The 25754-nt window shown below is 43.1% G+C and overlaps 1 protein-coding gene and 2 long non-coding RNA genes across 4 annotated transcripts in view; 2 read left to right on the plus strand and 1 right to left on the minus strand.

Moving 5' to 3' along the window:
* Positions 1-25754, minus strand: part of CUBN (cubilin) — a 284343-nt gene that overhangs the window by 171760 nt on the left and 86829 nt on the right. The window contains exon 30 of the mRNA XM_082452723.1: positions 5670-5820. Coding sequence (XP_082308849.1) covers positions 5670-5820 — 151 coding nt within the window. The remainder of the gene's footprint in view (positions 1-5669; positions 5821-25754) is intronic.
* LOC309656471 overlaps positions 1-25754 on the plus strand; it is a 518263-nt gene that overhangs the window by 138069 nt on the left and 354440 nt on the right. The gene's annotated exons all lie outside the window — the stretch shown is intronic.
* Positions 6695-24817, plus strand: LOC309656456. 2 transcript variants are annotated; one of them, XR_014261370.1, is made up of 4 exons: positions 6695-11221; positions 12450-12502; positions 13373-16325; positions 24422-24817. It is a non-coding gene; the product is annotated as an uncharacterized lncRNA (long non-coding RNA). The 2 variants fall into 2 exon arrangements; XR_014261369.1 differs by having other exon boundaries at positions 6695-16325.

Raw genomic sequence — 25754 nt, forward strand, 5'->3', positions numbered from 1 at the left:
TCCCAGGTCAGGGGTTTTCTCCCTTTGCAAATGTCACTCTTTCACTCACAAAGCTCCTTGACCTTGCTTTTTTGCCGGATTCCACTGCCAAGTGAAAGAGGGCCCCTGGGAGGCGTGATCAGAAGAGGCGAGGGGTTTGCGCAGCTGGCCCGGAGGCCCTATTCACACAGCTCGCAGAAAGTTCTATATTCCCTTCAGCAACCCAGATGCAGGTCCCCGAGGCCAGGCCAAATTCAGCCCCCAGACAATGCCGTCAGCGCTGAAAACTGCACACCGTTTAGCCAGACAGGGCAACTGTGGCCATTTCTTTCTTTACAGAGCGGGATTCTCTTTGATGCTTTGCATAAAGGCAACGCAGTGTGGTTAATCTCACACCCGCAACACCCGCTTCAAAGATGTGCCCACAAAGAAAGCCCGATTGTAGATCCATTTTCTCAAAGCAAACAGAAGATTTGTGTGGGCGACAAAGAGGCACATTTTGTGAGCGGGTTTATTTATTAATTGGCCTCCTGAATGAAGCACATGGGGATTCTTCCTCGGCAGCAATGGTCAGGAAATGATGCCACTGCAGATTCTGAGCTTGCAGTGAAGAGGTTTGGGATTTCTCGCTGCATAGTCTGGGAGAGACTGGGAGGGGAAAGAGGGCCTGAAAGGAGATTTGATTCTGGTGAAAAGAGGCTCAGCGTTTAAAGGCACTTGCTCTGGCCGGTGAGGAAGAGCAGCTTCCCGGCCACTGTCAGCCTGTGTGTCCCGGCCCAGCACTAGAGCCTGATTCCGAGATGCGGATCTGAAGAAGCTGCACTCACACAATGTTTCTGAATTACCTACACAGACACACGTGCATGTGCACACAGGCACATTCAAGAAGATTTCTCTTTAATTTAAAATTGAGACTAATTTTTAAGCGTATTTTGGACCTTGTATCTGTTTAATATTTATTTACGAATATTATTGAATATTATTATGAATAATATTCACAATATTATTATGAATATTTATTGAATATTTTGTATTCAAATCCCACAACACGCCACGTTGCTTCAGTGCTTCCAGATGCTACTCAAAACTCATTTCTCTGTAAGTCAAAGACAAATATTGCTTATACGTGGAATCTAAAACACACAACCAATTAGTGACTATAACAAAAAAAGAACAGATTCACAGATAGAGAGAACTAACTACCGGTTACCAGTGGGGAGGGGGGAGGGGCACTATTGGGGTGGGGAGGGGGAGGGACAACCTATTGGGTGTAGTACAGGCTCAAGGATGTGTTGTGCAACACGGGGAAGACAGCCAATATTTTGTAATAACTGTACATGGAAAGTAACCTTTAAAATTGTATAAAAATAAATTTTTAAATGACAAGAAAAAAAAAGAGAACCGAAAACCAACATTTTATTTCAAGTAAACATGGTTTTTTTTGTATGCACATGTGATACTTCAAGGTCATAAATGCTTCAAAGCTCAATGTCCAGATAATCTCCCAAATAAAGATGCATAAAAAGAAGAAAAAACTCATATTTCTCTGAAATCTGAAGGGTTTACGGGAAACAGAGGGTATGAGCCCGTCCCTGCCCGAGCCCGTAACAGGGAGGGACCCAAAGGCCCCTGCTTCGCTCTCCGGCTCCTCCTGCTGGACCTCTGACACGACTCCAGTCGCCCTGGACGTGTGCATCCCCCCCGCGCACCCTGCTCCCTCCCACCACAGGGTCTTTCTTCTACTAGGAACCCTTTTCCTTCTCCTATTTGCCTCCTTAGCTCCTGCTTATTCTTAGATTTTAGTTCAGAAGTTGCACCCTCATGCAGGACTGCCCTGGCCTCCTGTGCAGGTCGAATCCCCTTTTGTATGCTCCTGTGGCATCATCACACCGCTAAGTTCACGTCTATTTATGTGCCTCTTGGCTAGATGGCTACTTCTCCCAGTCGCCTGGAAGCTCTAGGAGTGTAGGAACCAGGCCTGGAGCAGGAGTCACACACTGACCGTTCCTTAGTATCTCTGGAAGGAACACAGGGATGACTAGAAATCGGATTTCTGCCTTCAGGTTACCAACAACCGGTGAGAAGTGAGGGAACCTCTTCCATTGGAGGCCTCCTCCCTGACCCTTCTCTTTTCTGTCGGCCCCTCTTCCCGGCTCTCTCGAGTTAAAGATGTAGTTCAGATGCCGAGTATAAACTCAGCATTGCGTAGCTATAGTATATGACAGTTAATTTTGCACAGATCTAGACCACTAACAGTCTCCTTCCAGAAGGTTCTTCCCAAGCATAATTTACATCTAGTGGCACAGAGTTAAAAAAAAAAAACTTATTCAGTTCTGGTCCTACCTGGCAAAATTTTGTTGCACAACTCTGGTTCCAAGCTTAGGAAGTTTTCAGCAATTGGGAGTACGTTTTGAAATAGTAAACAGGATACAAGAATAGACAGAGGATGTCTTTGACTCTCCCAAATGAAGACAGATTCCAAATGGGACTGGAAGAAAAAAATTTTCCCAACCAAAACTCAAAGCCGTGCCTAGTGTGTTGGCTGGAGAAACCCAGTCGTCCAGGGCAGCCAATCATGACCAGGAAGTCATACTCCTTAGTGTGGCCTTGGGCTAGTATGGCTACAACAGCCTGGAGGGGAGAGGAAGCAGCGCACTGAGGAGAAAGATATCACCAGCAAAATAAATCGCTTCTCCTAAAATGCTCCGTCCTAGCTGCATGGCAGAATTACTTAGGGAGCTTTTCAAAATTAGCGGTAGTCAAGGTCCCACCGCAGACCAATGGAATCCTATCTCCTGGGTTGGAACCCAGGCACCGGTACTTGTGAAAACTCCCAGGCAATTCCTGCATGTATCTCGGGCTGAGGACCGTGCCCCTAGGCCCCGAGCCTCAGTCTCCTGGTTGGCATTTCTTACTTTCCACTCTCTGACTCAGTGTCAGTAGGATAAGGGCTGGGGCCCCAGTGAGAAAGAACCTTACCGCTTCAGAGATTAGAGAAGAGAAAGCTCTCCGAGTGTGGTCTACAGAGACACGCCAACGGCATCACCTGGGAGCTTTTCAGAAATGCAGATCCATGGGCCTTACCTCAGCCCTCACATCAGGATCTGCACCCTAACAAGATCCCCAGTTACGCATACCCATGTGGAAGCTTGAGAAACACCATTCTGGAAAATAACCCTTGCCCTTCAGAATCTGGGCCATGTCCCAAGATTTTCCTGTTTCTTCTAGGTCTTTCCACACTGTCTCTAGTTCCCTCAGAGTCAGGCTATTTCTGAATCCCACAATACTAGAGATGGGCTGTATTACAGAGATGAATCAATCCAGCTCCGTCATTTAATAGATCAATAAATTGGCATTCCAAGGTTACATCTACCTATTTGATGAAAAGGACAATCCGGAACTTCCACAAGCTTAATTATCATCGCTCACGTACTTTGGGAATTTATAATCTGTATTTCAAGTTATAAGTAGCTGTGGATGACCACTGAATATTTTTAAATACTGAAAAACCCTATACGTATGTTTTAACGAAATATACTCAGGCTCCAGTTCATAATAATAGAACGTCTTACATTCTCAAGTATATAATAGGGCTCTTCGGTTGTGTAAAGTGCTGCGATGCATATAATATATGTACTATGATGTTAAAAACCCTCAACACACATTCACGTATGCTCACCCTGGGCTCACCCCTGATTGTGACAGCAGGACCACAGTTTAGGATGTCTGTGTGTGATTCCAGGTATAACATGGCAACTCCACTCCTCTTTCGAGTTGATTGAATCATAGTAGTGAGCCCTAAGCTCTTGGCCTAGAACTGCTCGTATAATATGCACGAGGACTATATTTTTCAGGTCTAGATCACTCTAGGAGAGTGGCCCTCAACTTTACTCACCAGGGAGACTAGTTAAGACATAGATTATTGGGCTTCCCTTCAGAGTTTGCCATTCCATAGTTCTGGGATGGGGCCTGAGAATTTGCATTTCTCACACATTCTACTGCTGCTTTGGGGGACCAGGGTTTGAGAAGCACTGCCCTGGGGTCCTCTCCCTTTCGACTGGCCCACATGAGGTCAGTCTAGAAGTTTCAGAACTTGTGTTTAAAACAGATTTTCATCTTCAGAGGAGTGATGATCCCTACCTGCTTTCTGAACCACCAGTTCGTAGGCAGGCTTTTACCTGCCCCTACTCGTCTGGCAGATATGACCCCTGTCCTTGGCTTAGTGCGTCACTAGCCCAAACTTTCTGCTCAGGTTCCCCTCGCAGCCCAGTCCTCTCCCTCCCCCTTCTCTCTCTGATTGACTCTCCTTCCTTCCCTTCTATCCCCGTCACTCCTTCTCTGCTCCGTGTCAGGGTGAGCCTTAAACCTCATTCTGTCCCACTCCCCCGAGAGACTCCATTGCACCCCGTGACCTGCTTGCCACGCCCAGGTGCAGCCCTTCACCCCTAGAAACTTCCGTCTGCTCCCTCCTTTCTCATAAGCAATTGGCGGCTGCACCTCCTGAAGCAGTTACCCAAATCCTGTCCACTTGGACTTCACTTCCTGTCTTAACCCCAACAGGATTCAACTCTCCAAGAGCCAGCAACGTCTGAGTGAACTTTCTAAGGCCTGGCACTAGATTACCAGGCAGGCTCTGAGGCAGGAGCGGGATGGAATCTGTCCCTGTGGACGGATACTCGGGGATAAAGAGAATGGAAGGAGCCAGGAGGAGCTGAGTCCTGCTTGGAGACAAGATAAGGAGACCATACATTTCCCATTCTTGAGGGCAAGGAGACCTCCCAAACTACACACGCACAGAAAGGCTCCTCAGGGCTCGGAGAAGGGAGGGGGCGCCAGACCATAATATGTTCTGTCAACTTCCCAGAGACACTTGAGCTGCAATCCATCTTGGCTAAAAGGTGCACGCGCACACAGGGGAGGGCCCCGAGTCAGACCAAATACGGACTCAGAGCCAGACAAAGCAAGATGATTGGCCAGAGGAGACCCGGAAGAACTGCCCCATATAAGTGATTTAAACTACCCCAGAGGCACGGCTCTCTCTCAACCTGAGTGCACCCGTGCTTTCTCTACACGTATTCCTCTCCTAATAAACACTTTACCTGCTTCACTGTTTTCCATCTCTTTGTTAAAATTCTTTTTACAGGGGCTTCCCTGGTGGCACAGTGGTTGAGAATCTGCCTGCCAATGCAGGGGACACGGGTTCGAGCCCTGGTCTGGGAAGATCCCACATGCCAGGGAGCAACTAGGCCCGTGAGCCTCAACTACTGAGCCTGCGCGTCTGGAGCCTGTGCTCCGCAACAAGAGAGGCCACGATGGTGAGAGGCCCGCGCACCGCGATGAAGAGTGACCCCTGCTTGCCACAACTAGAGAAAGCCCTCGCACAGAAACGAAGACCCAACACACCCAAAAATAAAAAAATTTTTAAAAAAAGAAGGAGGCTTTAAAAAAAAAAAAAAAATTCTTTTTACAAAACAGACGAGAGCCGGGGCAGCACTGCGGCCTGGGTTCAATCCCTGGTCGGGGAACTTAGATCCCACTTCAAGCTGCCACAGCCATGGGCACCCCACAGCCACCGAAGATCAGTTCCACTATTCGTGGATGGTACTGTTTCCAAATATAGAATTGCAAAGGGAACGGTTCTTGGTCAAATAGCAACTACCAAATACAACTGAGATCAGCAGAGGGCTTACCTTGGATGAACCACTGCATCTGGAATCCTTTCTCATGGTGACCGACCCCATCGGTATAAAACAGCACTTGAAGCTTGGAGCCCGTGGTGCTCCCTGAAGGTGGAATGTCTGCTCCACAATAGCGCCCCATCCGCCGTGGGCCATCATAGAGCTGCAATCAGAGAGAGACCTCCCAGCGTGAAAACCTACAGGGCTTGTCAGATGGAAAAAGCAAAGTCCACTCATGCAGCAAAAGCTGTTCCTTGGTTCAAAAGTTACAGGTAAATCTACTGAGGTGGGTTGAGTACAGGAATTAAAAATAGATAATTATATACAGAGAGGTCCCTCCAAATTATTGGGTTGGCCAAAATGAACTTTTTGGCCAAGCCAATATAATCCAGGCACAGAAGAAGGAAATGCTGGGACAGGTGAGATGGGTTCACATATGAATCACACATGAGAGATGTTCAGTGAATAACAGTATTATAACTGTAAGCTATAAATTTTTAAAATAAATACTAACTATAAACAATTAGACATTTTGGAAAACTCTGAAAGGAAGATACGAAAATTAATCCCACTGAAGAGAACCACAGTTAATATTTTGTTAATACCAGAAGCTTCTCTCACCAACATTTTTTTCATTTGTTTGTATATGTACATATACAAATATGTGTGCAGGGGAATATGTGAATATGGGTGTGTATCAATTTGGGCTACACATTTAATTGTGTTCCCTGCTTTTCACTAAGCCTGTCACTAAATAGTCTATGTAAACATTTTTAATAGTGGCACAAAATACTACTAATATGCTGTATTTACATTACAATTCTACTGTTGTTCACTTAGGATATTTCCAGTCTGGGGGCCAATAAATACAAGTCTTTGTCTGACAGTTTAAATTTCTCTTAGGAAAGATTCCTATAAAGGGAATGAATGAAAGAGCATGATCTTTCATGGCTCTGGATACATATTATTAAACTTCTTACCAGAAAGTTTATACCAATTTATTCTCCCACCAACCGTTGATGGAAATATTTTATGACTGCTATTATTTTAAAAACTGGGGCTAATAGTGAAAATTTGTTTTCTTTTTGTAATTGTCTTAATTTGTTACTTTGGGGTTGAAGTTTCTTTCATGTTTATTGGGCATTTCTTTTTCTCCTCTTGCAACTTTTCTGCTGAGGTCTTTGCCCATTTCCCCACTGAGGTACTTATACATCCTGTTGGGTACCCTTTATCTGCCTTATTTCATCAGATACATATCTCCAAACTAAAATAATAAACCTCTCTGCCATATCTCTTCAACCGGGAAAAATAATGTTAATCCAAAAAGACTGGCTTCCTCATGACTCAGGCCACGACATTTTCTTTCAATCCCCAAATGTCCACATTAAATGCTTCGTTCCAGTTACCCTTGGGATGAGCTGCCCATTATAAAGAAGTGGAAAATGTCTGATCATGGACTTCCTTTATTATTCCCTTGGGGAGCACACACGTGTGAGCGTATGTGCTTGTGTGTGTCTGTATGTAAGTGTGTCATCTGGATTCAGTAAATTCCAAACTGACCACATTATTTTTATTTACTGAAATGTTATGATAGGAAATACTGTTTGAAGCAGATTGATCTGAGCCTGGAAAACTTCTCAATCAAATTCTACAAAGCCCCTCCATGGAGCCTGCCCCAATCCCTGTAGCCGGTCATAGATTAGTTTTCCTTTGAAACCCCTCAGCTTTTCATTTGTGCTTCTTTGTGGAAAGGGTCACATTCTGGTGGTAGGCATGTGTGTCTCTCTCCCCTACTGATTACGAGTTTCCTTAGAGCCCAGACTACCTCTTACATCCCCTCACAGCCTAGCACAGGGCTTTGTCCAGGGCGGGTTCCCAGTAGAGCTTCAGTGAAGGAAGACAGCCATCTCCCTGACAGCTGCACTGATTTTCATGGCACTTCATCTGCATTGTTACTTTAACGCTGCACAGTTAGACACATGTTAGGGTCTTACAGCCCTAAACGTCAGCATGCTCTTTTCAGGCAGCAAAAGGTCTGCATCCTTTGTGGCCACTCTGCAGAAGGGCCTTGTTCAAGGTCATAATCAAAATCTCAGATTTCTAAATTTGGCTCGTCTCCCTGAGTTCTCAAAACGGGCTGCGGATCAGCCGCCCGTTTCTGTGCGATGCGGGGAAGGTCAGTTGAGATTTAAAAAGAGAAACTCAGAAGTCCGTCATATCACTCACCCTTAAGTACTAAACTTAAGCATTTTATGCAGATGATAAAGATGAGGTTTAGTTTTCAGACCTGTCCCTTCAGCTTCCTTTTAATTTTTTAAATACTGCTGCTTTGAATATGTGCATTTATTATCAAACTTCTAATACTGTAGATGGTTGACAGAAGACATAAGGAGGGAGCAAAAATGAGAGAAAGAATAAAGCCACATAAAAAGAAGAGGAAACGAAAACGGCCCTCCACCTCCCATCTCCAGACCCACCATCCACTGCAGGAGGTGGAGGTGGGGGAGGAGTCTATAAGGTAATCTGTTTATTCCTAAACTACTGCTTCACTGCAGGGCATTTATTTCAGCCACAGAGTTTCTATTAAACCTAGGGTATGAATTCCAATTCAAAACTAATTAGTACAAAAATAAACATACTGTTCTCAAGCCGGAGCATAATAAACAAGAAATCGCTCTACTGTTTTCCACTCCAAAAGGCTCATTCTAAACTTTGGATTGTGCTGCAGTGACCAAAACTTTAATTACTTCATCTTTATCCAACAAAACATGAGGTAAGGTTTCTCTAGAACTATAATTGCCTTAAGCTTCACGGATCTTCTGAAAAACTAGGTAGCAACATTTCGAGGAGCCATATTTTAGATTCTGTGCACGGCCATAAAGAGTATAGTGCTTTCGCCTCCCAGCTCAGCAAGGTTAAGAAACGTGACATTTTCACATGACTTGGAGGGGATGTTTTTTTCTTCCTTCCGGATGGAATTACTTCACTGAAGGAGAGCCCCTGATCCCAGTGGTTCTTAAATAACACACTGTGAATGGAATGGGGGTTGGGGGCAAAGGGAGTGGGTCTGGGGGGAACAGTGGTGAATAACAAGTAGTTTCTTTTTGCCTTTGGAGGGAAGAGAATGATACATTGAAATAAACATCAAATAGACGTTGATGAAAATACTTAAATGTAATGTCAAATAAATTAGTGACTTAATTAGTGTAGAAAAATACCTCTCTAGAAGATAAAATCCCATACCCCTAATTTTATGTCCTTCTAACGTTTACACTTAATTAAATCAGGGGTTTTTGTTTATACTCACGCAGATGGCTAACGTCACCTCAACAATTCATTCCTGCGTAAATTTACCACCCAAAAAGGAACAGTCATCTTTCAAAGTACACAAATACCGGTTACCATGGAAACCAGTGGGTGCCTCCTGCTCCTGATGCTGTTTTCAGAGCCGAATGTTAACCACAGGCCATCCCAGCTGTGACTCACTGGGGCTGCTGGCCAGCATGTGGCTCCGTCCCGCTAAGGGTACCATTGCCGGCTTTCAGAAAGCCCCAAGATTTACCCCATCTGAACAGTATTTGAGGCCTTGAGTCCACAGGAAGGAGACTAGCAGAAACTAAGAAGTGAAAGACTGAGATTCTTACTTTGAATATGAAGATCGAATTTGTATAACTGTGTTTAGAGGTTTGGGTTTTTTTTAATACTTGAAATGCTGTTTACATTTTCAAGTTGCCATTTAATGTACCTTCAGACGTGGATACGTGTACGTACAAAACCTGCTGTGTAGAATCTTTTCAGTTATCCTCTTCAGGAGAAGATTCGTTCAGGGTTTTTGTGTTTTAGATCTTCCACCCCCGCGCCACCCTGAAACATCTCAACCGCTCTTACGACACTCGAAGAGGAAGGAAATCTCTTGCAGAAGTCTCGCTTGCCAATTTCTATCTACTTCCTTTGCATGGGTTTGATAACTTGGTGCACGCATAGTTGATGAGACCATTAGAGATTTCTGACTACGGCTGCAACATGAAATGATCCGTGGACTCCTAACTAGTATGGACCCATGCATACAAAATGGAAGACAGAAAACCAAAGACATATCACTGACAGAGTGAGATTTTTGTAGGATTAAGGTTTTTGTAGGTACTTTACGAATCACTGGAACTCAAGTCTGGAGAAACCCAAGGTCAGCTAATGTGTAACCTGTTCCCTCCGCAAGAATCAACTTTATGAACTGCAATAACCCTCAGAACAGAAATGTGCTTTTCAAGGGCCTCTTTGCTGCTAAATGGTTTTATGATTTTGAAAATTTGTGACCCTAATGAATGAAATTATAACTAATTGTCTCCTATCTCAGTTTGGGATGTACAGATAGACTTCTTTTCTAAACCCACTTTAGAATCACAGTGAGTAACAACTAAAACTCAGCCCTTTCTATTTTAGATCAGCATCGAATTCACACTTTTTCTAACCACTGTTTTTCCTATTTACTTGAAATTTTTCTGGAAGAAAAACATTTTTATAGTGGAGGTTTAATTGTAAGAAGAATTAAATATAGTCCATATAAAGAAATTAAATCGAGTTTCTTTGAGATGATATCATTAAAATATGGAGAAACTTCTGGAAAAAAATTTTGGTCCAGTTCCTATTACAAATCTTTAAAAACCCCAAAAGAACTTTATCCTTTAGAGTTTAATATGTAATTGAAATAATTCATCTGCCGTGAGGGAGAATTCTAGGTATAGTAGAGAATCCCTGATAGTTTTAGAGAGGAAAAATTCTGGTCAATGTAAAAGAAGAGAGTTAAATTTCTGAGAACTATACTCAGTGAGTTCACAGAGTGGCTTTTTGAAGTCAATGTCACTAGTAGAAGATTATATTTCAACTGAGAGCAGGACAGTAATTTTACCGTAGGAACACACTAGAGTATATTCAATGTGGTCAGCGTCAGGCTCTAGATTCAAAGTCCAGTCGAGCTCTAAAATTTGCTTAGAATATAATCTTGTGAAAATTACTTAACCTCCATAAGCTAAGATTTCTTTGTAAACTTGGCATCTTAATGGTACTTATCTCATAGGGTTGTTGTGCTTAGCAAATGAGACAAACCAGGTAATAGGTTGAGGATGAGTCCTGGCATATGGAAAGTACCGCAGATGTTATTGTTAACTCTTGGTCAGAGGCAAAGGGAACCAACATTGTTTCTAAAGAAACCATACCAGAAACGGTTCTGAGAGAAAAAAATATGATGGGTAGGTAGAAAACACTTGCACTGACTCACGTGAAATATTTCTCAGAAACCGTCCCTGGCAGACCAGGTGGGGAAGCAGCAAATCAGTGAATCACTTGTGCGGAGATGGATGGCCGTCAGGGGCAGCGTGTTGCTATGACGACCTGGCTTTGTGTGTGGGGTGCAGAGCCCAGTGCAGATCATACAGTGGGGCAGACTGACCATGGAGCGTGTGTCTGAGTGGAGGGAGATGGTGGATCATGGCAGGGCTGGGTGGCGAAGAGGACACTGGGAAATCTGTCAAGGCTGCCCTGGTGAGCGGATCGGGGAGAGACCACTGGTAAGCAAAGTGGCTCTACGTGTGTTTTTTCCTGTTGCAGCCCCCTCTCCCCTTTCCGTCCGGCCAGCCTGCAGCTCTGGCTGCTTGGCCCCTGGAACTCCAGAGGAGTGGGAACTGGTGAATTCTTGGAGCACCTCTTCCGATTTTCCCCACCCAGAAAACAACTGTGCCAGGAACTATGGGAACCGCTTTATCAGAACAGCTGCTGAGAACACTGTTGTCCAAGTTTACAAACAAATCTCCTGGATAAACTTAGAACTTTCAGAGTTTACGTTAAATTTGAAGGGCTTTGAAATGTTCCTGTAACAATAGGAGAAATTGCCAAGCAAGATTCATCCAGTAGGATAAAAGGCTCCCATTATGGGTGAGAAGAGCCTCAGGGGGTAAAAAAAGAATCCCATTGTGGGAGGTAAATTAGGCAAATGTTTAAAGCAAAGCACATCAGCAGAGCATGGTAGGCTCCAGAGGGCTCCGTGATGGCCCTGGGATGTGAAGGCTCCCCGTGCGACACCGGGGCGCTGGCAGTGCCCTCGGATACAGAGGCACACATCTCCCCCCGCCCGGGAAAAGCCGCACTGTCATGTGCTGCAGGCTGCAGCAGGAAGCACGAGGTACCATCTAAAAGGAAACAATGACCCAGTGCTGGGCTTTGTAGACCAAGAAACACCAGTGAAAGACCACATTCTGAGTTATTTTGTGTCACTCTGAATTAGAGGTCTGTCTCAAACACAGACCATATCGTCTCCTTTCCATGGGGTGGCTAGTCGCTGTGCCCTCTTAATAGCGCATTGATATTTATTTTTGCTTTCTACATATTACTTATTTTAGAAGCCACAAAGGCCGATTTGGGTTTGTTTGTTTAATCATTGTTTAATCACGGATGTATGCAAAGGTTTAACTACAAAGATGTTTTATCTCAGCATTGTTTATAACAGTGGAAATGTGCAAAGATTCTATGTGTTTTACAACAAGAATGGGTGGCTGTATTGTGATGGTGGAAGATTCGATGTTGCAAATGCTGTGGTGTAACAAGGAGATAAATAAATAACAAGGAGAAACATTCGCAAGCTACTGTTACATGTAAAAAAGTCATTATAGAACAGTATGTACAAAATGATCCCCTTCAAATATTAAAATAAAATAAATATATAGGATGGAACTACAGGAAATAAGTACCACCAAATATTATCAGTAATGATGTAATTTAGGTTATTTTAATTTTATCTAGGTTTTCCTGTATCTTGTAAAATGTCTGCAAAGACTGTACTCCTGTGTAATCAGGTAAGTTTATTTTTAAAGCACTGTGTCTGGGGACCTACTGACATAGCAATGTAGATGTGCCCTGGTAATGTTTTTCCAGTGTCAGAATTCCATACCCTTTTAGGTTCTCAGATACCCAGCTGGTCTACTGAAAATATTATATTGTCTGTCTCCATAATCTTTTTTATGTGTCTCAAGATGATCCATGAAAATTAGCCCATTAAAATGTTATTATATAAGGTAAACTCCTCCAGCATTAATTCAAAACCATATTTTGTCCCCAATGCTTCCTTTTTTAATCATAACTAGGTTTTTATTATTAATTAGACTAATTCGTTATTAAAAAAGCATTCTTTCAGATGTTCAGGGACTAAAGAGCTCTCACAAACATAAGTTTTGATAGTCACTGATGGACCAATAAGTGCCTAATTCCCTCCCTAGTGGGAAGTGAAATGCTTTGAAAGCCAAGCATATTCTCCCTCGTATGTACATGAACATTTAATTCCATGAACCACAGCCTTCCCTCTGCCAACTCTACCGCTACTGTGAAGCACTCAACATTTAAAAAAAATTATTCTGTCTCTTGAAAGCCTAACCATCTGCTACAGATGGACTCAGAAACAGGGAGGGACCTATATAGCACAGCATGAAATCCTGGAACCTGGAGCTGGAAGGACCGAAAGCCCTGCCATGCAGACTCTTCCCCAATTGAGGGAGGGCGGGAGAAGCAAGCCTGTTCAATACATAAGTACGTGTAAGAACTGAAGGGTCAAGATGTCATTTTTGAAAAATTCTGAAATGTTGCAGGTGGAAATTGTTCCCATTGTAAAAAATAGTCATCAGTGTAATTAACTGAAATCCACAACAATGACCACTAAGTTTTGAATCTAGCCTTCTGCTTCATGCCGTGTGTCTGCTGGATGGTGGAAGAGACCTTGCATGCACTCGATGCCTGTGGTCTGAGAAGCAGAGCTAGGTGAGGACCACCAGGAAAGGAAGTGTGGATACGGCAATTTCAAGTTTTGAGCATCAGATGGAATTTTCACTGGCTTGCGGGTAGCGTGGAAATTATTGGTAGGTCTGATTATTATCTATCCTGATCCTGTCCTTCACGTTTGAGAGGATACTGGGAGGGGAAACACACAGTTTCTTTTGAATCTGAGAGCAAAGGCTCTCTTTTGAAGGCTGCTGTATTTGCCTCCTTAACTGCAGCAAATTAATGCAATCACATGAAAATTCTTCGTTGTGAGGGACGGTGACAGATGATCAGCATTTTCCTTTGAGGAAAGGGATTTTGATCACACTGAAATAAACATCTCTCCTTTTAACTTTTGGTAATTAAAAAAGCTCACATTTTACTTGGGCATTTTACTTGGGAGTCTTAAAATTCTTCTAAAATGCTTCTTGTTGCACTTAATGACACTACGAAGTATTTGGCTTAATTAACCAATGGATACGCTTCATTCTAAACTCCTTTTGAATCACGATCCTGCTTCGTCCAGTGCTAGATTCATATCCGGTAGAGAGTCTTCAGCTGAATTGTTTGGCACACTGTTTTCACTTTTTATGTGTGGTTTTGAACAGCGGTTGTCCTTAGAATTGAAATAGCTTATCTCTGAATTCTAAGCAAAATGCCAGGCATCCTAGAAGCAAACTTCCTCTGACAGACAGTTCCAGGAAACATGACTCATCTGCCCAGGAAGTGTGCCATGGAAGCGCCATGATAACAGAGTCAGGGCAGATCCATCGCTGCTAAGACATCAGATCTCCTCTGCTTCTCTGCATTTCTCCAGCCAGCAAACGGGATTTTAACTGCTCCACTCCTCGATTCAGATACCCAGGCCCTGTGGCTTTTGGAGGAAATCTGCGAGGCCAGGGAAAGGGAGCCCTGCTTTCAACAGGTGGGGCCAATCTACACTAATCACGCTGGGAAGGCTGCTTTGGGAATCAAATAACCCATGAAATTGCGTTTATGTTTAAGAAAATAATAAATAACATTTATTAGCACTTACTCTGTGCTGAGTATCACTCTAAGCCCTTTCCATGTATTACCTAATTTAAAATTCCTAGGGGCTTCCCTGGTGGTGCACTGGTTAAGAATCCGCCTGCTAGTGCAGGGGACACGGGTTCGAGCCCTGGTCCAGGAAGATCCCACATGCCGCGGAGCAACTAAGCCCATGCACCACGACTACTGAGCCTGTGCTCTAGAGCCCGCGAGCCACAACTACTGAGCCTGCACTCTAGAGCCCACGAGCCACAACTACTGCGCCTGCACTCTAGAGCCCGTAAGCCACAACTAGGGAAGCATGCTGAGCCCACGTGCCACAACTACTGAAGCCTACACACCTAGAGCCCGTGCTCCACAACAAGAGAAGCCACCGCAATGAGAAGCCCGTGCACCACAACAAAGAGCAGCCCCCGCTCACAGCAACTAGAGAAAGCCCGCGCGCAGCAACAAAGACCCAACCCAGCCAAAAATAAAAAAATATAAATAAATTTATTTTTAAAAATAATAAAATAAAATTCCTAGCAGCTCTATAATGCAGATAACATTTTTATCCCCATTTTAGAATTCTGAAAACAGGTATAGAGAGGTAATTCAACATTTTGAAAGGCATCAACAACTCGAGAAGAATTGTTCTTGCTTCCTTCATTGGTAATTATTTAAAAAAAAAAAAAAAAGAATTGTTAAATTCAAAAATACAGCAAAGTCCTTATTCTCTGTGATAACAGAGAGTGACAAAAATAATTTTTTAAGTAACAGTGATAACACCCAAAACTCCTATTATTCAATGGAATCAACAGTTTCTTCATTATATTTCTTAATACAGCTTGGAATAAAATAAGTGGACCAAAATGTTGGCTTTATCATTTATATTTACCCTTTGTGAGAATTGTCAAATGCATTAGTGAAGCAGGCTGTAGACAGAAAGCAAGAGGAAAATTAAATGTCTTGAGAAATGAACCGTTATTTATATCTCAGCCTAAAGAACTGAATGCTCTCTATTTAGGAATTTCTTTATACCTGACTAAGGTGCTGGGGCAAATAATGACATTATGTAAGTGTTTACTATGTGCCAGTCTCTTTATATATAAAAACTCTTTTGTGCTGACTATCCCATTTTACAGATGGGGAAAGTGGGCCACTTAGAAGCTAAATAGCTTGCTCAACATTTCCTGGCTAGATAGCGGCGAAGTCCGGGTTTAAACCCAGGCTACCTGGCTCCAGAGTCTATGCTATACGAAACTAAACCGGTGCCGAGACTACTGAGCAAGATTTCATGTTCTATTGTGGAGCCTGAGTGCCTGCTAGACATCCTCTAGTGAGTGAGCAAGATGAGCTACTAAATCTTAGTTTATTATTAGCATCCACAACAGTCTGCAGATAGAAGAGAGCTGGCCTGAGCAGTTCAAATTCCAGGGAACTCCCCAAGAACAACAGAAAGATCGGTGTCCGGAGCCACTTCCAACTGTGGTTTATCTTTAAACCAGAAAGTTGGGAAACTGAGGTCATTGTTTGTGAGATGTGTACAGAATCAGCTGTGTCTTCATGAGACCAGCAGTGTTGCAAACACAGACATCTGTGGACACTTTGCTTATTAGAGAGGATGCAAAGTCTTTAAAAGGATAAAAGAAGTCAAAGTCCTCCCAAGAGCTGAATGGTGGAAGAAGGACACTTGGAAGAGAAAGAGAACAGACTCTGAACTTTTGGAGCCAAACAGACCCAGGCTGTGCCTGGGAGAGGAAGTCAGACCTCAGGAGGGAGGGACGGCCACTCATAACCGACGAGTCACGAGGAAGGGAGACGACTTGTCCAAGAGATGGAGAAACAACGTCCTGACAGGTAGGAGGAAGAATCTGAATGGTCAAGAGGGAGTCATCCTCTCTGTGGGATGAGCATGGGGGAGGAATAATAAACATTTCTGGAGTACTCATACTTGCCAGCCGTGCAGATCGCTTTATTTGATCTTATAACAACTTCGTGAGTAGATGTAAGTATTTTTGCCATTTAATACATGAGGGAGCCGAGGAAGCCAGAGGTTAAATTCTGTGCCCAAGGTCACAGCTAGTGAGGAAGAGCAAAGCTTTCCACCCAAGTGGACTTCAGAGCCTGCCGGTTAGAGAGACCTGGGTCCATCACCTCCTGGCAGTGTGATCTTAGAGTGAGTATTGTTGCTTACCTGAGGCCCAGGTCTCCTGTCTGTAAATGACCACAAAACTACCCAATTGCTAAATTATCCTAAAGATAAGCAATAATTATCTATCAAGGTGTCTATAAGAGTGGCTGGCACATGGTAGACATTGATTACTGTAATTCTTTTTTCTTAAGTTTTTATTGGATTTTCTTAAATTTTTCTTAAATTTTTATTTTATTGGAGTATAGTTGATTTAAAATGTGTTATGATTACTGTAATTCTCAAAAGAGACGTTTGAGATGTGAAGGAGAATCTTCTTCTAATCTCTCATGAACTTGAACATTTTGCTTCTTTGTATGAGAATGGAACAAAATGGGAACAAAATTTTGGAAAACATCTCTAGAATAATGTTTCCCTAAGAATGTTCTGTGGATTACAAATGTCCAATAGGTGTTAGAATTCTGGGCAAAGACGGAATCCATCTGGAATGTTGCCTTTCGTGTCCCCCTGAGTGTCTCCGCCCTGAGGGAGGCCCCTCTGCCTCTCCTGGTTGTTGTTCTGTATGCAATTCTATTAGGCTGTATCCTGATGTCTTTCTTTTCGCCGTGTTACCACGCCCACCCCATCCGGTGTTCGTCCAATTCGGTTGATTCTACCCCCCAGGTGCTCTCAAACCCTCTGTCACTGACACGTTCTCCCTCCACAGCCGTGTGAAGGACTGGCCATCTCGCACCTGGCCTGCAGCAATCCTCTCTCTGAATCCGCAAAGTCCCTCTTACGCCTCCCGTTTATTCTCGAAGCCAGAGGGTGGCAAAGTGCCCACCTAGCACGCTGTCTCTGCTCACACTCGTGCAAGATCTCGTGCTGCCCCAAGCGGTCACTGGAACCCTGCACCTGCCCACCTGGGAGCCTCACCCTTGGCCTCAGACACGCTGTGTCCTTTCGGTTCTGACAGATGTTCTCCTCGACCCGACTCGAGCCAAGTTCCTCTGAGCCTTCCTCTCAACTAAGCCTCAGCCTTGGCCTATAGAGAATACAGAGTCTCAGCACAAAGGATTTCATCCACTTATTCTCCCCAACTTAAAGGACCTTAAACAAACACGAACGTAGTTTCTAACAGCTCAAGGCCACATCCCCAATATGACCCCAGCCCCCCTCAAAGTGCCTGCCTGAGAAAGCTCAAGGCCGCCTAAAGGATTTACTGTTTGTTCCAGCCAACACCTGAGGATAGGCCCCTGACCACCCTTTCTTGGAGCACATACTAAAAAGGACTTCAAATTGTGAATCCTTCTCCTGTCCTTTTGAGATGTATTATATATGTATCTCCTACAACTCAGAGTGTCTTTCTCAAGGATCTAAACTCCATTCCTTTGAAATGAAACCATTAGGAAGGACAGGCCCCTTGTCTCCCAGTCTCTGTGAGAGGATTGAATCCTTACCTCCATCACTGCCAGATACAGACACAGAGGCCTAACCACACTCATAGTGACCAACGCTCGCTAGTTTTTCACATCCCTGACTCTGCTCGAGGCCCCGCTGGTCCCCTCCCAGCTCCCTGATTCTCCCTTTAAAAGACCCGGTCATCTCTGTACAAATTGAAGTTCAGTTCAGTTCATGCCGGACCTGCTTCCCTATTGCAGGAGGATAACGCTGATTAAAATATGTTCTTTCCACTTTAACTAGCGTCTGGTTTTGTTTACCTTAGACAGTTCCTCAAACACAACTTCCCTTATGGAAACCTGCAGCTCCCGGACACCTTGCTCGGTTACCCTCCCCCAGGGATGCCTCCTCTGACCCACGGATGACCCAGGTCCTCTTGCTTCGTGTCTCTGGAGCCCCCGATAACGTTCCCTGATAGCACTTCACACAGCTTGTGACTAACTTTGTACTGTGTGATCAATTGAGATCTGTCTCCTCCATGAAAACAAGGAAAACTGATGCTAGAACGGTTTTATTTCCGCGGCCTATGTGTCTAAATTATACTTGAATGACTGAATGAGTGGATAAATGAATGAATGATGCATACGTAGGATGGTAATAGCCTGAGGAAGTACTATACAGCAAAAACAGAACAAAACAACTGACCCTGTTACATTGTGTTTGATTCAGCATTTCCCAAATGTATTAGAATTTAGGTCTCTTTGTTTGTAAAACATCTGTCAACACGTGTGGCAGAGAGAGCTAAGTGGTTTCCCCAGATCAACTTCCCCTTTGTCTGGCTTCCTGAATCACTATGTGGAAAGCAAAGGAATACCTGCATTGGTCTCTAACATGATTGAGAAATAAACTTGCATTGTACTAAGCATCTAAGAATTGCCAAGTTCTCCATAAAACAGCTAGTATTCCTTAACTAATTACAATAGCTTGTGGGTCTGATGTTGCACAGTCGCAGTTACGGAAAATGCTGCTCAGGCTGCAGACTTAGCAATGTGGATATAGGACTGGAAGACTGAGGGACATTAGTCATGTTTTCATCCATTTTTTTCATTAGCAGCGGCTTATTTAGTCACTGAAAGGAGGACATGGAAGTGCAATAAGCAATGATATAAACATCTGGTGAACAGAATGACATCAGAAAGAGGAGTTGGCAAGAGATGAAGTGAATCTCACAAAGACTAGAGGGAAATGCATTTGACAGCAGTCACTGACATAACCGAGGGGGCTTGAAACGGACATAAGTGGAAAGGGGAAGGCATCAGAAAGATGTGAAAGGATGTCATGCAAGATGATAGTGGCAAAGGTGCCAAACAAAGAGAGTGGAGGAGGAAGTTTAGAATCAGAATTCACACATTGTAAAGTGAATCTGACATTTTTATGTAATGAGATAAACATAACAGTATCACCAGGCCTTGGTGAGTCAAAGCATATAATTCAGCTGTAGCAATGGAAAAGGAAGACCTACTGAAAAAGAAACATGTAATAGCACTCGAAGGTATCTGTTAAGAAGATACCTATTAAAATACTTACAGCTTCCCAGGAGAGAGCTTTGAAGTGAGGATAAAATGTGCTGTCACGATGGAAGTGAACGACAGACAGCGGCCTCAGCTCCTGGACTAAGGCTTCGGTGGGGTTTGCTCTGTTGGGATTCCTGGGGATTTTGACTGAGTGGGGCTGGGGTGGGGTCTGCGAATACACTTTTCTAACAAGATCTCCAGATGATTCTCCAACGCAGCCAGTTATGGGGATTTTATCCTCCACCATCAGCTTCTCCCTCAGCAGAAGCTTTAATTTTTTTTTTTTTTTTTTTGCAATGGAAGCATATCAACACTAGTGGAGCAAAAAGACACACAGGAATGGCAACGGGCAGATGTCCTTCCAGACACCTCTCAGGTGTCTTGTTCTTAAAAAAAGCATAGCATTTGCTGAATTCTTTATATGCTGTCCTCTGTCAGAAAGTAAAGAGTGAAGAGAAGTGCTCTCATGGACGAATCCTGACCAGCAGAGAAGTGGTTGTTACTGTAGAAGTGACCAAAACGTTAGGAGAGAGTGATCAACTTCCCTAGAGCCTGTGATAATGGGACACATCAGTCATGAGCCTGAGGTTTGAGAGAGTGAGACTTTGCAAGGAGATATGAGCCCAGGGACCAAAAACAATTTAAAAATTAAAAAATAGGGACTTCCCTGGTGGCGCAGTGGTTGAGAATCCGCCTACCAATGCAATCCCTGGGCCAGGAAGATCCCACATGCTGCAGAGCAACTAAGCCCGTGTGCCACAACTACTGAGCCTGTGCTCTAGAGCCAGTGAGCCACAACTACTGAAGCCAGCGCGCTCTAGGGCCCGTGTGTCGCAACTACTGAACCCGCGTGCTGCAGCTCCTGAAGCCTGCATGCCTAGAGCCCGTGCTCCGCAACAAGAGAAGCCACCACAGTGAGAAGCCCGCATACTGCAACGAAGAGTAGCCCCCGCTCACCACAACTAGAGAAAGTCCACATGCATCAATGAAGACCCAACACAGCCAAAATCTTTTTAAAAATTTTAAAAAAGAACAAAGAAAAACAATAGATAAAGGAAATTCAAGAAAAATGACAAATTCTTAAAAAATTAAACTCTGTCCACAAAGTCAGGAATTTGGGGAGCAGTAAAAGGGAAAACCTCAGAAGAACTCAATCTAAGAAAAAAACCCATGGGGCTACCCAAGACCCTTCTGACCATTTTATGAGCACACATACAAATTAGCTAAACTTTGGGATATGGTGCAATTAGAAAAAAATGTCTATTTTTTAAAGCTATGACTGGGCAAAAGAAAGATGAAAATGTGACTTGGACCAGTGCTTACAGAAGATAGTGTAATGTGGTGAAGATGAAGTAGAAAGATGCCTTGTATGATTTTGAAACTGGAAGAAGAAACACTGAAATCCAATTTAGAATATAAGACAGTCAATTCCTTTAAATGAATTTTTCCAGGTTTAAGTGCATTACATCCTATTGAACTGAGAGGTCATTGCAGAACTAATTTTGCAATCTTGCTCGCTTCATGGGTAATTCACAACAACACTTTAGGGGAATTCCCCGGGGGTCCAGTGGTTAGGACGCCACACTTTCACTGCCGAGGGCCCAGTTCAATCCCTAGTTGGAGAACTAAGATCCCACAAGCCGCAGGGCGCGGCCAAAAGAAGAACGAAACAATGCTTTAGCATGCCGGCAGAATCCTCATCCCTGCTGGAAGGTTCTGCCTCTTCCCATAGACTTGAACTGTCAGCAAGGCAGGCCAGAGGGCTGGACCTCGCTGCTTCTGGTCGGAGCTGGTCATGCCGCCTAGAGGGGCGCTCATCCAGAGGCAGGCTAGATCCATGCCTTGTCGTCAAACTGAAAAAGATGAGCCACCCACCCTTGTAACTTGTCAAGGGAAAGTCTAGTTGGTTGTGAGCACTTGAGGTCCATGGTCACGCAGTGTCATGGCTGGGGTAGCCTTATTTAAGCTAAAACTGTGAGGTTGCAGAAACTCAGAGGAAGCCTTGGGGACGAAAGATAGAAATGGACTATACGTACGCAGGGAGAAGCAACAGAGCCAGAAGAAAGGAGAAAGAAAGGAGGTGCTGCTGAGCCCCCTTGGTTCCCGCCCTCTCCCGGCTTTTCAGTTGATCCCGCCCTCTCCCCGGCTTTTCAGTGTCATGAGGATTCTCCCTTTCTTAGAGGAACAGCCCTTGCCCAAACGCTAATCTTTTCTCCACGGGTTAGTTTGAGTGTGTACCTGCAGCCAAGAGTATAAGGCAGAACAGGAGGACTGCCAGAGGTCTGAAGGGAAAATGTTTCAACTTCCAAAATGTGGGAAAGATTTATTCTGGAATCTCACAGATGAGTAAGATTGATGGAGATTTCGGGAAAAATTCTAAATTGGACACTGAACATAAGTTGTCAGTATGTAGCAAAGATAGAGCAAATGACCACTGCTTCCCTATGAAAATGTCATGCTAAATAACATGAATTCCTCTTGGTGACAGTGTCACTAGAGTGGTCAACCTGAGGGTTCCATGGAAACTCCCTCTCATCACCTCTGAGAGTGACAATTACGGAAGAGAACACGCACGGAGTATCTGTGGTGTCACGGCTCAGAGCATCAGTCCAGAGCCACAGAGCCTGGTGGAAGGCCTGGCTTTGCTACTATGACCTTTGTGACTACAGACAACCCGGCTTTGTTTCAATTTCCTCACCTGTCAAATGGGAAAATGATATTTCCTACATCACGCGGTGGCTGCGAGAATTACCTAGCAAATAATGTGTTCAATAAATACCAGCTATTATTATTACCAAGTTGTTTGAATAGTGCTATCCCCAAAATGTTCAATAACAGATGCATTTTAATCCAAGAAACCCATCATTTTAGAGTATCTGAAACAGGTAGCATCTTCTTGATATTTTTATCAATTATTTTTGGAGAAGTCATAGGCCAATGGCCAATGAGTTTATATGCAAATGAATAATGCTCTAAAGACCAGAGAATCAGGATTTAGAGGAATCATGATGAGATGGAATTCTAAGGCAAAATAGTGAAATATAACTTAATAGAAATAATGTCCTATGTTTGGCTATGAAGCCATTGCCGTTCACGTAAAAGTGACCTGGAGATTACAGGTGTTTAATATCGTCCAACATTACGCCTTGGTTAACAACAAACCTACGATACCAGAGCACAAGAACCAGACAATATGGCCCAACGCCAGGTTAGTCGGAGTGTTGAATCCAATCCAGTGCCACATTTTAAGAGACACTGACAGACAAGAGAACACGAAGAGGAGGGTATCCCATGAGAGCTGATCTTTCTGGACTTCTTGGGAGCATCTCTCCTTGTCACCTTGTGTCACAGTCTCTCCCCTCAGCTTCCATGACACAACAACCTCGTAGTTTTCCTCTTTCCTCTTCTCCCCACCCCCATGCTCCCAGTTGACCTAACACAGGCTCTGGATTTCCTGTACCTCTCTGTGCTGATTTCTCCCAAATCCATCACTTTTGTTTGTATATTCAATACCAATTAAAAATCTCTTCTTCCACACAGAGCCTCAGACTCAAAAATGAAAAAGTGAAATCAAGTTATAAAATACAAAAAAAATCCTTAAGGTTGACTTTCCCAAATGGCATGGGCAATATGGTCTTACTCCTTTAAGCAAATGACCCTTCCTCCCACTGAGTATTTTATTTCCAAATCTGAATCATTTCATTTTGCCCAGAGGACAAAGTAATAAAGGATGGATTCGCTTCCCGGTGGGATCTTTACCAACCCACACCTCTGAGCAAGGCTGGGCACAGTGTCCACCCAGCACCTAATCAAGTCCTTTCATAGTTTCAATTCTGTTAATTCAAAATAACTCAATTCTGGCTGCAGTAATAGCTACTCACTTTGGTCTTGGCTAAGTCACTTGAAAAAACCCTTGAACTAGAAGTTATTAAAATAATGGAAACTAGAGTTCGTGTTTGTGGCTTTTCTCTCCTTAAGTGGTTATTTGTGCTTTTAAGATTTCCATCATAAGCCAGCCATTGTAGCGATTGCTCTGGTCTTGCCCCTTGGCTTACAGAAATGGAAAACATCTCCCCTCTCTGGCAACAGCGTCATTCTTTGGAAGGCTTTGCTGAACTTCTGGTTCTCATTCTGTGTTTCTGCTGCTTTCACCATCAGTGTTGCATAACATACACATCATCTGTGGACGGCCTCTGATTAGTGGCTCGGCCACTGTTGGAACAAGTATTTTTCATTTGACAGTTTTCGAGCACTTCCAAAAATTATCTGATGGGCCTTTTTGTTACCATTCCACCCTCAAGTAAGTCCAAAGAGCTGGAGTCCGGTCCCTGGAAAGGTTTCAGCTCAGTTCCTCCCCACTCTTTCTGCCAAAGCCTCCTTTAAAACCCAGTTCAAAAGCTTCCTCCCCTCCCTGCTCTCTCCACTGTGCTTTATCAAATAAGGCACCCAGCAGATTGTTAAATGTGCAACACTCTTCACGCCCACGAATTGTATTTTGGGTTGTGCTTGAAGTGGTTGAATTGCAGTGAATGTGTAGAGATTATACAAAAAGGTCAGTTTGGAATTCAGTTCTTTCTCATTAATTAATAGCTCTCCTTAAGCTGATGCTAAAATATGACTGCGATATTCAGTTTAACCTGAACTTACTGAACCCCTGTAAGATCCCAACTCTGTAATCAGTGCCTGGGTTACAAAGTTAATCAGAGACAGCTCACAGCTTCAGAAAGCTCATGGTCCAGTAGGGCATGTGGACACAGTCACAGAAGTACACACATGATATGAGAGACGGCTGGGTTTGTGGTATGAACACGTGGCTTTGAAAGCCACCTGTGCCTTTTTTTTTCCTAAAGAATGAACAGTGTCTCACCATGTGAAGAAAAGAAAAAGGTGACCACTCCAGGTAAAGGAATGAGACAAACATGCCACTGTTAATTAAGCTTGTGAAGACCACCTGAGCACTAGATCAAGGAAAGGAGGCTTTAAAACCACTGTCAGTTTCATGCTTGTTTTATGTTTGTTTTATGTTGTCTCATATTTTCTTTGAATACCAGTAAATATAACTTTCTGATGGGTAAACACTATGCTTACTATTTCTATAATACTGAGCTTTTCTAAATGTAAAGCAAGATTTTTTTTTTTTTACCCAAAAAAGTATCCTTCAAAAACAAGGGAATCCATATATTCGGCACCTCACAAAGTCTCTCAAAGTATGGGAAGCTTTCTTTTCTTTGTTTTGAACAACAAAAGTACAGTTTGGAAAAAAATATGTCAATCTCAAATGACCTCGATCAACGCTAGTTTGTTTTAAACAACTGGTAAAAAAAGAGGGTTAAGAAACTTTTACAAATCTAATGGTTTTTTTCCTGGGAATATGCCCTCAAAGTTACATGTGCTGAACATTGGAAGTCTTTGCAAGCAAGACTTCCAAAAATCACTGACCATCTTAAAGAGAAAGACACTAAACAACTGTGTTGTGGATAGATGGGATGAGGGGAAATGTCCTAACGTTATCAGAGCGGGTACTGGTCTCTTCAGAAAAGATTTCTAGTGAAAACATCATACGTGGATTCAGAAGTATTATATATTAGCAATGTAGATGGAGATAAAAGATGATGTGTTAGAGGACTCAAAAAGTGATTTTATTAATGATGAGAACTAGATGCCAAAATATATGTAAATAGCCTGAGTAAAATTGTTTCATGAAGTGTGAAAGTGGAAACTAATATTCTAAACTACTATAATAGTTTATAAAATATATAATTTTATATATGAATGTATAACTATATTTGTAAAGTAAAGTAAGTAGCTGCCTACCTTTTCAATCTATATCTCTACAAAGTTGCATATGCAAGTTAGCAAAAAAGCTTTGGTAAATAAAATATTTTATCATAAAAGTAGCAGATTACCTCATATTTTGGGTTACCTAATTCTCAAGCAACTTTTATCACATAGCATTGTATATGGAAAGTTCAATAAATGTTATTGGTGGTCATTATTGTAACAAATAGAAACTTCCATTTTACAAAAAGAAAAATTAACTGAAATGAACTTAAGTTTAAAAATAAAAAACAAGAATCAAAATCATGATTCCCAGTATCAGATAAATTAGGTGTTAAATAAAGCCATGATACTTAAACACTTTCTGATTTCTTGTTTACAGAGAACAAACATAAAAACAACCAA

Source organism: Balaenoptera physalus, assembly GCF_965194825.1.
Source record: "Balaenoptera physalus genome assembly, chromosome: 2".
Classification (NCBI taxonomy): Eukaryota; Metazoa; Chordata; class Mammalia; order Artiodactyla; family Balaenopteridae; genus Balaenoptera; species Balaenoptera physalus.